The sequence below is a fragment of the Strix aluco genome, chromosome 4 (genome assembly GCF_031877795.1).
Source record: "Strix aluco isolate bStrAlu1 chromosome 4, bStrAlu1.hap1, whole genome shotgun sequence".
Taxonomy (NCBI): Eukaryota; Metazoa; Chordata; class Aves; order Strigiformes; family Strigidae; genus Strix; species Strix aluco.
In genome coordinates this window covers 69,681,608-69,699,342 of record NC_133934.1, presented here as the reverse complement: position 1 = coordinate 69,699,342, position 17,735 = coordinate 69,681,608, and the positions used below count along the sequence as shown (strand labels likewise).

General features: G+C 38.3%; 1 protein-coding gene across 3 annotated transcripts in view; it reads right to left on the bottom strand.

The window, feature by feature from the left end:
• Window positions 1–17,735, bottom strand: part of LOC141923093 (bifunctional heparan sulfate N-deacetylase/N-sulfotransferase 3) — a 77,976-nt gene that overhangs the window by 42,042 nt on the left and 18,199 nt on the right. For all 3 annotated transcript variants that reach the window (XR_012623181.1, XM_074823558.1, XM_074823557.1), the window contains exons 3-4: window positions 4,484–4,571; window positions 1,358–1,512 (exon numbers count right to left, since the gene is read on the bottom strand). Coding sequence is in view for 2 of the 3 variants with exons in the window: in XM_074823558.1 (XP_074679659.1) it covers window positions 1,358–1,512; window positions 4,484–4,571 (243 nt within the window). In the remaining variant the exon portion in view is untranslated. The remainder of the gene's footprint in view (window positions 1–1,357; window positions 1,513–4,483; window positions 4,572–17,735) is intronic.

The window sequence follows — 17,735 nt, the reverse complement described above, 5'->3', positions numbered from 1 at the left end:
AGAAACCGATGAAGTTACCTAAACCAGGGTTGAATATGAATTATTCTAACAACATACTTTAATAGTTACATACTGTAGACTAATCCCAGAGGATGTCTTAGGTCACACCAAAACTACAAGAACTAATGCAGTGGAGCTTGCAACAGTACACAGAATCATAGAAAAAAGGAAATTTTGGACAGAGGGTTTTTAAATTTTCATGGTTCTAACTTCTATTGAAATGCTTTCTTTAAAGGAAACAGTAAAATTGAGCTGGTGTCTACTCAGTACAACTACAGATTACAGTAAACTTGGTAAAGATCTGTGGTTGAAAGAAAGCATATACCTTACTTAAAAGCAAAGTTTTCAAATACAAATTTTAATTGTTTGATATTCTAGGTCTATACCTTCCTCCTACACTCACTGACACATAACCATAAGTGCACTCTTTTTTGTTCTGTTATTTCAAATCCCACTGCTCTTTCAAGGAACAAAGTCATTACCTGCCAGCTAAAGAGCAACCAGTGTATTTTGAAAAGGGGGAAGTGAAATTAGGCTGCTGGAAGAATAGATGTATTTCAGCAAACAAGTTATATTCTGATATAACACTTCTTTATGTGTTTACATTGGAACATTTCTTCAGACAAATAATATGTACTATGTACAGCAGTTTGGCTTGGTTTTATTGAATGAAATTAACTGTAGAGAAAAGGTAAGTCTGTTTCTCTAGTATCCCCAGACCTAAAGATCTGGTTTTATTTTTCTTATATTCTCACTGAAACTTTGTTTTTCCAGAGCTTTGCTGTGAATAAATAATTAGTAAAGGCAATGCTTTTCAAAAAAAGTTTTTATAAAGCTGATCCAATGGGCATATGTGTTATTAGGTATCACTGCAGAACAGCATCTTTGAAAATGTTGCACACTTCATTTATCCTAACATGCAGTGTTTTCATAAAGTCATTTGACACGTTTTGATGGATCATTTGTTTTCGCAACAAAATGGATTTTTTCTAATCTAAACAAGGGGTTATTTGGACAAAATTTTATTTAGGAAAATACTGAAATAGAAAAATTTTTATCTATATTGACTTTCCAAGATGGGAACATACTAATTCTTCATTCTGAAAGAATTTTTCCATTCAAAATTTTTCATAAAGTAACACAAAAAAACAAACTTCAATTGGAGAAAGAACTGTAGAGAAACAGAATTTTCATAGCGCAAAATAGAGTGATTGCAAAAAGCACTTTATCAAAACTTTCTTTTTTTTTCAATTCATTGAGATTAAAACAAACTCTACAAGGATTGATTTTCCAACAAGATAGGAATAATGGTTTCTGAATACCTAAATTCAATATAAAATTCAAAAATATAACTTACTAAGGCAAATTTTTTGTTGAGGATCATCTGCTCCACCAGTGATGACTCATTGTGGAAGAGATGAGGCTGCATGTGACTCCACATATGGGGAAACCACCAAAACTCATCTACAGACCTCAACAACAGGTCATCACCTTCATCTTCCTCTTCAGTGCCTGCAAAAAAACCACAGAAAAATCTCTGAAGTAAAGTCTCTACTTTTATTATATTTTTAAACATTTACAAGAATATAAGAAAGAAATTAGCATAATAAAATGTGACCATTTAAAGTACTGAGGATTTTAAATGTTTCCAAATACATATTCCTTTTCTTGAAATAACTACAGCCAAGTAAAAGACTGAGTGCCCCATTTTCATGGCATCTTGAATACATGGGTACAACACTGTCCTCACATGCATGTGCTGTATCAGTAACATCAGTATCTAAGGGATGGAATCTGAGAAATTGTATACAAGACAGTTTAATACAGAGTATAAATGAAAATGTTGAGAATTCTTTTCTGGTATTCCTTATCCAAACTAAATTCACTCCCCAATCAAACTTCTTTTTCTTTTGTTACCTGTGATATGTGAATGTATTTTTTTCCAGCAGCCTTTTTAAAATATTATGCGTAATACAATTATTTTCTCTTCACCACTAATTCTTACCTTTCTGATCATGGCCTATTGAGGAGTTCCCAGGAATCTGCATCTTTGAAGAGACTTAAAGTGTAACTGGAGCTCACTGAGGTATTTCACAGACAAATCCTTTTGCTCAGCATTTTGCAACATCCATTTTCCTTTTTCAGTCGTTTAGCAAAACATTCAGCTCTGATGCTATCTGCATCCATACAGCCATACTCTCACTAACCCTATATGCTTTTTGCTTTTACCTCCTTCTTTCAGCAAACCTTGTCTGACATACCTTCACTGTTGTGATTTTATTCCTTATTACCTCTGAGGGAACTGCAGCAGTGAATGAAAAATGTGGGCAGACATATGTAATGATGTGCCAATATTTGTAGGATCATTAGATTTTAGAACCCCACGTGAGTCCATGGGGCCCTGTGTGATGTTCACACACTGTTAAAGAAAAGTGACAGGAGTGCCTAAAGGTCATACGATAGCCAGACTGGGGAGAAGAAAGCACATCAAGAAAGGAAGAAAACTACAGCAAGGGATGGGCTGTAACAGAGACAGGCTCAACTCATTCAGCTTACAGCCAGTAACTGGGTCAGTTTGTACTACAAACATGCAATACCTTTGCCAAATCTCACTCAGCTAAAACCATGAAACCCATGCGCATGTTCTCTACAAAGCATCTGAACTGTCAACTGAGCCAAAAGAAATGGTCTGGAAAGTACCTCTGCCTGCTGAGATACTGGCAGGTGACAAAATTGGCAGTCAGGGCCATTTTGCTGGGCCATTTTAAGCAAAAGAAAGGGGAGGAAGGGATGGGAATGGATGGAGCAAGTGATGTCCTGAATGTGAAAAAGTTTAGGCATCTCTAGTCTCTCTGAACTGTGCAAGTGTCACCTAGACTGCAGGGGTGAAACCTGGACATTTATCAAGTCTAGCTGAAGTCTGCTGAGCCCAGGAGAGACCTGTGGAGGGACTGTGCAGCCCAGCTGCTTTCTTCTCCAGCTGTTCAGTGCTAAATAACAGACTTCTTTCCCTGCCTCTTCTCAATATGACAAGTAATACTGACTAAGGTGCACAACTGAACACAAGAAGAGTTACACTTATCCCTCTGCTATGTAACATGCACAGCAGTTAGGGATATTCAAGCTCTGTGTATCTTCCTTTGGTTTTGAATAAATCCTGTTTTGGTTCCTATCCTTAGCTAACATGTCACTTCACTTCCCTCTTTTCATATTAGCATCCTTCAACTATGACATTATCTTGTGTTGCCTTTTGTCTCTCTCTTCCAGACTCTGATGTTATCCTATTTTGCATGCGTGTCCTTTTCTTTCTGTTTGACAGTAGAGAGCACCTTCTTTCTTCTATATCACATCCTATTTTATACCTTATCTTTCATTTCTTCCTATTTCTACAATGGTATAAGTATAAAATTATTTTAATGGTTAATATATATTGCTATATCTCTACAGTAGAGATTAAACTATCCAAAAGGATAAACTGTGGTAGCTCAACAGATCTCTCAGTGAAGTCAATAGAAAATTTCATTTGATCCATGGAATTTACCACTCAACAACAGGTTGAAAGGAACTGAATTTTAATGAAAGAGGAAGAATTCAATCTGTTCCACACTGGTACCTAATGCAGGCATCACGGATTACTAGAATTATAGGTGCCTCATCGCAAGATGTTCCAGCCCACCTAAAATTACAACCTAAATTCTCTGTGTGCTCAGAAAACAGATGCAGAGAAAAATCCAGTTCACCCATTCTATGTGCCTCCCTCTCCTCATTTCCTGTGAGAGGTTCTGTAGTGAGCATCTGATATAGCTCAAACTGAATGAAAGTACAAAGCAACAGTAAGAGATGTGTTTATTCCACCCTCAGGACTGATTTTACTGTTATCCAATGACATGTATGTAACATGTATAACCCCTACTGTCAAAGCTGTCATCCCAAGCCTGGAACACCTTCTTGCAGTATCTCCTCCTGGCCCTGTGACTCTGCCATTTCTGTGTGTCCCAGTTTGCAGGAGGAGGAACAACATTCCTCTTATTCAGGAAACTTGATAGTCTGACAGTACACTTTTCTGAAGGGCATAGTCTTTCTCTTATAAACTACAGCCTGGCTCTCCTACTTCCACATAATTGCTCTACTTGTTGGACAATAAATTATGCAAAGAATGACCACTTTTTTTTTCTTTTTTAAAAGACTAACGTTGCTGCAAAGAGGTGTTTACAGGCTCTACCTACATGGTTATTTCCAAACAGACTACAGCTCAAACAAAAGGTTAATCTGGTATAATAACTTGAGGAGAAAATTTTGATTTGGTAAATTACACAAATGTATGTCCCAAAGAAACCTGGAAGAAAGAACAATTTGATTTTTTAGTTATGCTATTATGAAGGAAACTCTTCTTTCTATTCAGACCCTAAGTCTCTGTCATTCCTACTTTCCTCATACTACAACGAATGTCAAAATGAAAGTGATTTTAGTAGTTCACTCTTACCTGTGTGATAAAATTTCCCTGAAAATCCCAGGTTGAAAGTAAAATTTGTAATCTGAGCTCTCAAAAGATTCTGAGTGTCAAGCAGGGCCTGAAAAAAAAACAACCCACCATATAAACATATCTGTAGAAAACACACCTGGCACAGAAATTTAATATAACAATATAAATATTTTTACAGGTATATGTTTTTTCAACTGGTTTTGCTATTTAAAACCAGCTCTTTATCTGTTATTTTGTCATATACATTTTCATTATCATTTAAAGATTAAAGACAGCATGCAAACTCCATCATTTTCCTCATAAAGATGACCAGCTACTAAATATTGTTTTACTCCCTGAATCATGAAATAGGAAAACAAAGGCACGCATCAGAGAAAAGACCTTTCACTAATTAGCCAGTAAACCTGGGACATAGCCAGGAAATGAAATTCAGACCTCTTGTGTCCTCAACCACTGCTCCATTCACTAGGGTGAACAGTTAGAATTATGTTTCTCTAGATCAGGTCAAGTACATACACAGCATTTTAGTCATGTGTTAAAATTACTGGCAATGAAAAAAAAAAAATGCAGAAAGACAGAAAGAATCTAGATGAAGTCTATTCCACATCGAAGAACTTAATCCTAAATTCCCCCAAACTGACACATTTCTCAGCATACTGGCTCTCAGCATACATGTACTTACATTAAATTAGTACAAACAAAAAACCAGCATGCAGGAATACAGGGGAAAGCTATTATTCATCAGATACAGCTTCACTCTGATTTCAGTATGCTCTTCTTGATTTGCTACTCCCAAGATTTACATATTACTTTCAGGAGTTATCTCCCAAACTGTTGCACTCTGCTGTTGTTCACTTAGTTTTCCAGGTGTAACAAAGGAACCCAGCTTTCCAATGCAAAATAAAACTTTGCAAAGCAAGAACAAAGCAGAAGAGCAAAAAGCCTCCTCTATAATGAGACTTGGAGTGCACATTTGTCTAAATAACCTGCCTTCAACTGCACACTTGGTAGTTGGCAATTTATGAACACATTGGACTGTTCAGAGATTTGTGACACTGTACACAGCACATCAGAAGTGTATGGCCAGCTACAGCATGCACACACACACTTGGAGACAGGCACTCATGCAGTACCTTTGAAAGAAAGAGAAACATTTATACGTCAAAGGTCGTGAAAGAGTTTTCAAAGTCAACATACATTACAGCACAATGATTTTAATAAAGTGATTAAAAGCATTACTATTGTCAGAAATGAGTAACTCTAAGCACATTATGAAAGGGGAATGTATTTAAAAGCACAGAAAGATTAAAATCACTGGAGATTTTCAAAGGTTTAAAGGTCTCGTAGGCTCCCCACTCTTGAAATTCAATGACAATTTGGTGCCCTGAAAAATATGACCCAGTAATTTTAATTACAGTTTCTTTGGACATTTTCATTATATGAGTAATTTGTCTAAAACTATTTTTTTAACTGGAATGCCAATGACAACAAAACGTTAGCATGGAAGTCAAGTCCAGCTTTAGATAGGGGCATAACATAATCAAGTTACAGTTCCTTAAAATATGACCTGTTTTACAGATGCAGGTGATATCCACCTTATCAGAGAAACTTTTGGGCACACGAGCTCTTCTTCAAGTCTTTTCCAGGGCTCACCTATATCAATTCTAATAAAAGTAGGATCTCCACCTGCAAACCCTGTCAAGCCTGTTTTCTTACACTACCATACCTATGACATTCTAGTGACAAAACCAGGCAAAGGATGACAATAGCAGGGGCTGCCCTGTGCACCAACCTCAAGAGAGGCCCAAGGCAGCAGGTCCAGCGGAGCTCCCATGCCCAGTAAGAGGTGGTCACACACCACAGCTGGTGCATCCATCCCAGCTCTGTGCCTGCCTTTCCCAGCACCCCTTTTCCAGAGGTCAGCATTTTCACCTGGCCCCATGGAGAGACAGGAGCACTGCTTGAAGCAGGAACACAGCTGCTTTCGAGTCCTCTACTACCCTGCATCAGAGGCCTCAGCGAGCTCATGAAGCTTGTAGCTCTGGCTGGCTCAGGGAAGCTGGTACTTGAGGGAGCTGATCTGCAGCAATAGGACAGACAGCCACTTGTCCCCATCCTAGAGACTTGCAAATTTGAGTTTTGCTGACATGGCTGACGAAACATGAGTGGTTTCAATTCTGAGTCATCAGTAGTACTTGCCTTGTTCACCAGAACATTATGCCTAAGCATATTCATTAAATATATATTAATCACAAAACTAAATCTGTGAAAGAACCATCACTTTTCTGCTTCCTATTCCTTAAGGTCCTTTCAGATCTGGAAGTAATTTGCCACTCCCATTATCTTCTTCAGCAGCGTAGCTCCAGCAACAACAGTATAGGCAGTTTCAAAGAACAGTACTAGTAAGGTAAAGATCATCTTTCACTGGAAAGCCTGGAAAATGTCCTGCAAACAAGGGACTTTCTAAGGGAATGAGTAAAATGAAGCACAGAATGAAGATAATTGAAAACAAGCTTGAGATGTGTGAAGTGGAATATTAAGAGAAAAATCTTGCAATGCTGTAATGAGGGCTTTTGCACAGGCTGAGAGTGCAAAGATCACCAAGGAGACTTCTTATTCTAATGAAAGGCAGCAAATCTGCAGAGGATTTATTATGAAAACCATCCATGAGCTGCTGGGAACCTATTCAATGAAATAATTTTATTTTTGCACAGTTAAAAATGTAGGAGGCAAATGATATGGCTATACATTTATTACATTAACAGTACATATTGTTGAATGAAAGAGATCCTGAGTGCAGCTTGACAGCAAGGTGGCATGAATGGGCTGCACAGATCTCTCCCTCCAAATTAGATTAAGATCTGTGAGCATTTTTTGAGCTGAAGGTCTGTACCTTTCTAACACCTTCTCAGCTTGTCAGCTCCAGTCTAGTCTCAGCATGATGGAAAAACAGAATGGGAAAAACAAAGAGCAGCTGGAAACACCAGAGCAACACAACCTGGAAGGAGACCTTTGCTGCACCTCCCTTGCCCACTGCAGCTACAGGGCTGACAGGAGAGTTGCACATCGGCTTTCAAATGAGAGGGGGGAGAAGGGTAGGAAAAAGCCCATAACACTTCTATGATAATGCAACATAGAGTTTACTTCTTCGCTCAGAATTCATTTTGTTAATGTAGTTACCACCTTCTTGCCTCAATGACTGCCTGATGACTGCATTTTATTTAGGCCAGCAGTCACAATAAGACACTCCGAATCACACTCAAATAACATGAAACTCTAAAGGAAATCTGAAGTTCACCTTCTACAGAACGAACTTTGAAAGTGATGCTGTTGGTTTTTTTGGCCACATTACTCTCATTAAAATCAACAGGGGATATTCTGCTAAAGCCTTGTGGTGGTGTTTGAAAATGTATCAGCTAATACCAACGGTGTACCTGCTCACCTGCTCTATCTGCAAAGAGGGAGGGCACAGGCCTGCTGTGAACCACTTTTTGTGCAGACAAGCTGAGATAACATTTGAGTTGTCATGCCTATGATTATTTTCTGCGTGACTTGACATTTTACTCATCTTTCAGGTTCTAAAAACAAAATGTTAAAACTCATGAAAAATATATAGTAGCAGATGGCAGGGCCTATTACTGTGAGTATCAGAAAGAGAGAAAGAAAGAAGCGGGAGGACAAAAAGCTTGAAATTTCATTTCTAAATGCTGTTTTATATGCTGAAGGTAAGCTGGTGATATTTTCTGTCTATTTTATGACTGGTTTATGAACAGCCCTCTGGGTATCTGTATGAGGTGTCACATAAATACACTAGTACTGAAGATTATATTTTACAAACTGGTTAGTAAAGCCTTCATATGTTTCTAAATAATTATTTGGTACATATGTTATACTTCCACTGGTACTATAAGGAAAATAAATTGCTGGCTGCATGATCACTTTCATGTACACAGCTACAATGGAGTACTTTCTTTTCAACTTTTCCTAGGCTCACATACTGAGTTTAGGAAATGCCTTGTGCCAGAATTCAAATGTGAGAATTCAATATATGATGAAAGACCCCCTTCTTCACCAACACTCCAGAATAACCTCAGAAAAAGGCCTTGTTACAATCCAAGGAATAGACAAAAGTTATCCCGACAGCAAAACAACAGGGCTCTTTCATTACTTGCATCTGACAAGTTTATAATATAATGAAAGGAATATAAGAAATCATGTATATTGTAAATAAAGCCAGATTCTCAGATGATTAATCAGCATCATCCCATTTTAGTTACTTCTATTTAATTTCTGATGAAACATCTCAGCAAGTGTAAGCTGCTGTAATTGCCAATGGGATCTCAACTGACTGAGAATGTGGGAGAAAATGGACTCTTAAGATCACAAATGGAACAGAAGGAACCATGAGAATTATTCTTTAATTGAAATATTCACGCAATAGAAATGTATGAAAATTCCTTCCTTTGTACAGATGGCCTCTTTCTTTCTTGACAACAATTTCATTCATAAATACCAACTTTGTTTACAATGTAAACAGTTTTATTTGATTTTTCTCATCTTATAGACAGGACAAACAGAGGCACAGACAGATGACATGGGCTGTCAAAAGCTCTTGCTCAAGTAAATAAGCAGTAAAGCCAAGGATAAAACTCATATTGCCAAACTTGCTTCCCATTTCCACAGCCAGAAAACCATCCTGCCTGCTGTCCTCGAATATCTCTTTACATGATTTCACTTTATAGTCTGTCGCAGAGAAGTCACAAGTGTCAACTTGTCTTTGGTAAACAGACAGTAGTAATTTCTTCAGCATCAACAAAAATATTCAGACTCAAACATCTTGGCTGATCAAACAAATAAATCAAGAATGTTTTGTTGAACTCTGCTTCACCAGAGGAACTATGAATTCTTTCTGTAGTCATACCAACATATTTATGACTATTTTCCTGCTCAAAAGCTGCTAAAGAACTTAGTCACTCGAAAAGCGAAATAGTTCAAAACGCTGTTAATTTTCCTTGTAATCACACGGATTTTAACTAAATTGGTAAGCAGATACACATAGCCTCACAATGCTGCAGCATTAATATCCTAAACTTCAAATCAGTACCTGCTTTCATGTCAGTAACAAAAGCAAGGTCAGCTTCATAATTTTCTAAAAATCCTATCTCCTTGTCCTTTTTTTTTGGGAAGCAGAACTCATCTCTCAATGCTTGCTTTACTATTTCATGTCTAACAATACTATCAAAGGAGCCCTTAAATTAGGAATTACTTTGCTTTTGAGGAAAACTTCTAATGCCACGCTGGCTCTTTAATAAACGCAAGGACCTTCTGAAAAGGTAAAATAAATTAATAGGAAGTGTAACATGAAAGCACACAAGTTAAGCACACGAAGCCCCTTTGTGGGAGCTCTTATGCAGAAACAGCTTTAATTTTCTGTACAATATTTCCTCTTTAGTTTAACCCCTGCAAGAGAGGGAAGAAACATAACTAAAGCCATTTTAACTTCTGAGTGGAGTTCTTAATGTAGGGGTTTAATGAGCTGTAACTGATGTGATATCCTTTACTTTGCACTTTTGGTGACATCATTTTGCCTTTGCTGAGCACATCCATGCTCTGAGAAAAAGAGTCCTGCTACTGAAGCTGCCTGGGCAGGTATACGCACCCCACCTGCCTCCCTTGAACTTTCCCTTCTGCGGAACCTGACCTTTTCTAAAGTTTCTACCCGTATTGCAAATTCACTTGCTTATAAGAGAAAAAAAAGAAAAGAAGAAAAAGAAAAAAAAAAAGAGGGTTGGGGAGGAAATGGAAAAGAGAATTGAGGAACGTAACAGATATGCAGCTGAAATTTGCATTTATGACACATACAAATATTATGATTTTTAGAGCATCATGCCTCTCTTTAGAGTTCAACAGTCAGTATTGGAAATTTCAGAGATATATTTTGAGATTTGCTTTATCATGTTTTATATACTAGTCCCTAAACTTAGAGGCACTAGCAAAGTGTCCAACATTAGAGGCATGGCGCAGCGTGGCACAGAACCATGGCCTGGTTAACAAGCTGTGCCTGATGATCAGTCCCAGGTTTGTCCTGGCACTGCTGAGGTTGATGGCAGAAAATGGAGGAGGGAGGACACACTGCCTGGGGAAGGGAGAGATGCGGGGGAGGCAGCAGTGGGGATCCGCAAGAAAAGTTGTAGCAACAGTGTGGCAGCGGCCTGAAAGTGAGAAGTACTGAGATCGTGATGGCAGGCATTCAAGAAATGGCGGTGGTGATAGGGGATGGGAAGGCAGCAGGCAAGAATTTGGGGTGTTTGGAGGCAGTGAGAGGCAGTATGGCAAGAAAAAACAGAAGACAGCCTCAATGAAGGTCCATCCCAAATGGCTGGGAATCATTATTTTATTAGACAGACTATTTTGCTTCTGAGGAAAAATGTTTCCCTCATGATAAATTATGTATTTTGGAACATCATTAAAATTCAATGTCTATTCTTTCTGGATTTCCAAGATTAGCATTTTGACACCCATTACCATAAACATTTAATCTATGCAGGAGAAAGAATAATTGCTTTGGGTATACTGGGTGTATCTGAAAAAATATCTTGAACATCCTTCAGACAAAATGAGAAGAATGCTTAAATTTTCTTTGACTGTGCACTCTCTTAACAGAGCTGGCACTACAGAGAGGGCAAGAGATGAAAACAAAGAAAACTTTCAGCTTTTTCTGCAAAGTGTTTAGCTGGCAGAGACCATAACTTATAAACAGACCCTAAACTGTGTAAGTGGGGAAACACATCGCTCTACAGTTCGGTGGAAGCAAGGTGTCCAAGAGGACACAATCCAGCAGAAATAGAAAGACTGATGAAACAGGGATGGAAAACTAAACTGCTGACAATACATCTGTTCAAGTTCATAAAATATCAGATTGCATGTGAGCTGAAGACAGCTATTTCTGCTACTTTGTGCAACTGAATTAAAAAGGGCGGGGGGGGGTAGACACACCTGTTTATTAAGATACAATAGCTTCAAGAAACAAATTATTCTTTCAATTAAAAGCATGGACTTTGATAAGTCTACCAAGTCCTTCAAAAGATGTAACAGTCCAGAAGTACCACGTGCCAGCAGGATGCCTATTTACAAAGGACCATGTAATATGGTAGAATTTAAAACAGAAAATGTGTGCAAAAATTCCTTGGAGATGAAACAAAGTACCTGGTTTCAGTTACTTAAAAATTATTGTCATTTACTGACAGCTAGATTGTACCTGCAGCAACTGTGGTTTTAAATTATCAAACAGGGATGCCTCGGAGCTGATTCCTTAGTGTGAAGGACAGGCAAAGCTCCCATTGATTGCTTGGGTTAATTTGGACTGTTTGCCAGATCCATTCGCCTGAGTATCTTATCTGACTTCCTGTAAGGCTCATACTCACCAGCTGAAGAAGTCAGTGTGAGTCTTTTCAACAAATTCAATAAGCTCCATTAACTGGGTAACCCAGCTTCTCTTCAAAGTGTCAATAAGATGAGATATCAGGCCGAAGTCCAATTACATACATCTTGGCTTTTCAGTATCCCATATAGTGGACCTGATTTTCAAAAAATTCAGGAGACACAACTTTATTTTATGTGCACAGATGCTGTAACTAGGCGTCTGAATTTGAGGTCCACTAAAGGATACTAAAAATACAAGTAGCCACTGATGGTTGGACTGAATGATCCCAAGGGTCTTTTCCAACCAGAATGATTCTGTGATTCTCTAAATTTATTTCAATCAAAACTTTTTTCATCAGAACACACTGTTTTAATGTTACTGGGTCTTCCTTCAGAGGTTTCTTTTTTATATCACATACAATCTTGTTGATGGTTCAATTATACATTTTCAAGTAATTAGGCGCTTTCATTTAGGTAAATCATTTGTACAACCAAGAGATTTAAGAAATATTTCTAACTTCCTTTACCAGCTTCTCACTTCTTGCACGTTGAGATAGCAGCTAATGAGAACGAGCTAATTATGCCAAGGTAAGTTGAACGTTTTAAATACCTGGTGCCAATACTATTTAATAAAGTAATTAGCACACTGTTTTCAGGATTCTATATGAAATTTTGCAATATTAGCTCTTAATTAAACTGTACTTTGAGGAAAGAGGTTACTATTACTAAACAGCTAAATGGTTTCATTATTCTGCAGTTAACAGAAATAAAATCCTGCATTTCTTTTAATTAAAGGTCAAAAAACCCCCAGGCCAATTGAAATAGAACTAATAAACACCCTACTGCTGCATATGATATTTTTCCCTGGAATTTTGTCAGCCGGGATTCAACAGAAAACTTGTTGGTTCTTGCATTTTTGCCTAACACTTTATCTGCTTATGAAACACCACATATGAAGAGGTAAGTTCTCAGACTACAACAGTACTCAAATTAAAAACAAAGTGACTCTCAAATGCATTTGAAATCTCTGCATATTTATCCAGTTAAGTTCTTGTGATTGTTGATGAGACAGTACAGTACGAAACTGAGGTTTCTTAGCCACATCGCAAGCATTCAGTAGCTGTACTGCAAAGTCACACACCCCCCACGCAGCCGCCTCAGCTCCAAGCACGACAGACCATCTCTCAGGGTGACAGAGTAGTTCAGATCCTGTTCCAGTTCACTTCTGGGCCACTTTGCTGTGCCTGCTTAGTCTGGCTTGTCTCCATTGCATCCCATCAGCAGCAGATAAAGTGTAAGAGTTGTTCACTGATTCATGTAGACACTTGTCTAGCTACCGGTAAATGTTAGGTGTCAAAAACTCAGGTTCAAACAACAACCTCAGATGCAAAGCATTTATACCTCTGCACCCCCTCACCAGACAACCCATGCTTTTACGGCTCCAGATCTTGTTTGGTAGGATGCACAATATCTTGCCATAGAAGTTAAAACAATGGCATGGCTATTCAGTCTAATGGTGCATATATTTTATAGTCATCCAGCTCAGAAAGAACAGAGGTTATTATCCAAGCTCCTAGTACCACATTCATTATCAACAAGCACGTTTGCTTCTTATTTAATGCTTCCTCACACGCCAGCTTCAGCTTTAGCTTTCACTACAGCCAACAGGAAAGGCAAACAGAGCTTGGCTGGAGGACAAGGGCTACTCTCCAAGCAAGACAGTCCTCCACTGCACAGGCTGGCCACGAGCTTCCGCTGCAGCAAAACCTGTGTTCCCTTATCCACCGCACGCTGCCTGGCTCAGCTGCTCAAGGCCCTTTTACCCTGCTGTTGGCAACATGTGGCTCTCTACAGCCACTGAATGCTGAAAATGTCTAGAAGGTTCAACACTGGAAGAATTTCTAGGCCTAATCTCTCAGCAGCAGAGACCACGGTGGCCTCACCTGAATGCACAGGAAGTTGCAGTTGAGTCACTACCTCTGCTCCACTCCAATGAGTTTGTCAGTTGCTACATTACTACGTCCAAAATACCAGTGTTCTGAGAGATGTATTTAGATTTCAGGTCTACCTTTACACCCATGATTTGCATACAAAACAGAAATTTATTCCATAACACCTAGTTTCCTTAGATTTGTTTCACAAATTGCTATTCCCACAGCCTGACTGACTGCACCCCCTTTCGCACTGCTGACTAGGACCGACCATCCCCATTAGGTCTCCAAAGCACCCTTCCCGCTCTGCCCCACACCCCCCATCTAGATTAAAAAGGGACAGAACATGCTATCGCTAGCTCCAACACACAGCACATGGCTTAGCCAGGGGCAAGGGCAGGTCAATTGAAAGATAAATGCAGAGCTCACTCTGAAAGCTCTGCTTCAGCACAGGCACTGCTTTGCATATGCACCTTACCCCACGCTGAACTCCAGGATGCCAGTAGAAACTGTCTTTGAGAGCTGCCCATATCTGTCACACTGGCCCAAAACTGGCCAGCAGGTTCAAACGTCATTAGACTGATCACAGAATGGTTTGTGTTAGAAAGGGACCTTAAAGATCATCTAGTTTCAACCCCCCTGCCACAGTCAGGGACACCTTCCCCTAGACCAGGTTGCTCAAAGCCCCGTCCAACCTGGCCTGGAACACTGCCAGGGAGGGGGCAGCCACAGCTTCTCTGGGAAACCTGTGCCAGTGTCTCACCACTCTCATTGTAAAAAATTCCTTCCTTATGTCCAATCTAAATCTACCCTCTTTCAGTTTAATTACTGGACTGACAAGGCAAATGGGGACATTAAAAATACCTAATTTTTTTAGAAAATGAAAGTAAAAACGGGGTGTCAGTGTTGTATACGTCAAACTCCAACAGTCTGTGAATATGGTCTTCCTTATTTTTTTCTTCAGTGTCAGTATTTTCGGGACCTCAATGCCTGAGCCTGGACAAACTAAGACCCACCTGTCCCTGTAAGCCCTGAAGCCTGCTCAGCAGAATTTTAAATCAACAAGATTTCAAAGTTTTGTCTACATCACTACACAGATGATCACAGCTCAGTAGGGAGTGGTATTTAACTCTTTTTCCAGCGTACACAAAATTCAAAGCATTTAACTTTTTACAATATTTTTCTAGCATTTACAGAGTGATCACCGAGTAACAGTGGCTACAGTTATAATATAAATCTGTTGTGTGATCACAGGAAAACTCGAGTCCACAGACCAGATATAGGAAGCTGCTATTCAGGTAGCTGGAAAGAAATATTGGACACTACAAACTATGTCTAAAATGTTGGTACCAAAAGGAAACACTTTTGGGTTTGTTTGCTTCTTAATTTATACTTTTTCCCCCCGTTTAAAACTAAAGCTTCTAGACAAGCACAATTATTTGCATTAACGTTTAGTTTTACATATTAGAGAACAAGTGAAGTGCAAATAAATGAAGACTCAAACCCTCTAATTTATATAAAAACCACAATAAAGTCGGTTGCTCTCCCTGTTTAGTAAAGCACTACAAAGTTACCACATCACTGGCATGTTAAATAAACTGACCACTCCATGGACTGTGCAACACACCAATGACACAATCCATTCACAAATGTTTCTTAGGTTTTTTGGGTTTTCCTAATACAGCCAAAAAGATTCATGTGCTTCTCTTAATACTGTATCCAATTAAAAATACCTATCTACCTTTGTCCCTATGTTTGGGGTGAGCTAAGGCATACCAATAGCTCTTTTTCCTCTATGTTCCACCTTTATTGACAGAAAAAAATTATTTGACCAAAAGGATTTTCACTTTCTGCCTGAAAAGCTCCATGTCAGAAACAGCTGGGAATTCAGTCTTCAGCTTGCTCACCAGCTAAGGGTCACAAATATTTATTTTTTTCCTTCTCTTTATGAGTAGTTCTAAAGTTGCTGAATGAAATTCCCCTGCTACATCAGCATCAGTATCAAAGAAATGACAGAAAAATAGAAAGCAAGACAAGCTTGCATAAAATAACAGATATAACTCTCTTCTCAAGCCATATTTTTTATGATTATAGGTAGTCAACACAGAAGAGACATAAGAACTTCAAGTTAATAAAAATTTGGACAGTCTCATTGACTCCTGCATAGTACCTAGTCTAAAGGATATAATTCAGCAGAAAAAAACCCCCAAACTTTAGTGAAACATGGGACATTAGTTAAGAGAAACACAGGGGGATAACTTTGTTAGAAGTGTTAATACATGCCTTTCCTGTTTTTGCACGAGTGTTTGCATTTCTAAAAGACAAGATTACAGAAACGAAATCTACATGGATAAACATCCCATCTGGCCAAATTCTACAATTGCAGACTCAAATCAACGCACAGGAATCCAAACTGAGCTCTGCATTTGATTATACTGTAAGAGACTGAGAATATATCTTAGTACAAATTCCCTGCCAATATTACATTTCTTCCAATAGCATATTTCATGCCCTTTTGCCAAATCTAATTTTTAAAGTCTTACATAATCCTTTTACTTACTTTTGGATATTAGCCTCTATTCTGCCACTTTTATTGGCTATTCAGCCTATACTTAAATATCTCTGTGCCTTACATTAAATATTTTTATTCATCCTCACTCTTTATACCCTGCAGCCTATTGCCTTCTGCTTTGGTCATCATTACTTACTGCATTTTTTAGCCTTTATTTTTTCATTTTTTGCTCAGACACTTATTCACTATTCTGGTGTCTCCAAGCACTCTCTAACTATTGCTGATTAAGTGGTGCAGAACTGAGCACAATATTCTAGAAACCTCCTCAGTCAGTAAGATGAAGTACTTTCCTGATGTAAAATGATATTTTTCAGTCAGTTTAAATTTCAAACCAGCTTACATTACAAACTCAAGTATATTTTAGTATTCATCTTGTTTTTAGGATATTTTCAGGATTACCATTTTCATCATTTCTATTACCTTTAACAAAGGCAGTGAGAAAGGACAAGGGATAAGCAAAATGTTTTGCACCACAAAACCCGCACTTTCTATATAAACACAAAATTATTTTTCAACCTCCTTTCCAGTCCCACTAGAGTTCTAGCAAAGGCAACTCTGAGTTATCTTTAGTCCAGGTTCACTTTAAAATGGGAGCAGAAACACTTGGGTTATTCCCAGGAGTGCTAACACTGAACAGGCAAGTGAATGGAAGCTTGACTTAGAGCTGTGTGCCTTATTAGCTCCACAAAAATGCCACCAGTGTTCCCAGCCCTAACCTCTGTACAGTACGGCAGGGCCTCTGTCACATGAATTTACTGACTTGGGTTGGAATGAATCTGTGGAGCCTTGTTCTGCACAGTCACTGACTTTTTATTTGTCCTCTCTACTATCTGTACTTTCAAATGTACTATAGTAAAATTTTTGCAATAGAAAGTGGTATTTCATTTATTATTTATTCCAGATATGAAACTACATTTTAAGGAGCAATACTAACTCATATCCAGGACTGTAAAATATCATAAGGAATCTCTTAAAGAGTAAATATTTTTAAAAATTGGTCATAAGGTTTTTATGCTGTCAAACAATTTTTAAATAGTGAGTAACACTTCTACCTTGTATTTCATACCTTGTAGAAGTGTTGAAGTTTGCACAGAAGGAGACTGGAATTGGAAACAGGGCATTGTTATTCCATGAGGGATTAGATAGACACTGCCAACCAACTAATTTTCTGTTACTTTGCTTTGTAAGTATAACCACTAAAAATCAGTAATGTAGTTGCATTGACTTATTCCAGACTGAACAGATAAGAAGAAAGACACTTCCCATGCAGCTGTATTGAAAAGAAACTAATGAAAAAGAGTCCCACTTTTATCTTCATTTTTCTCTT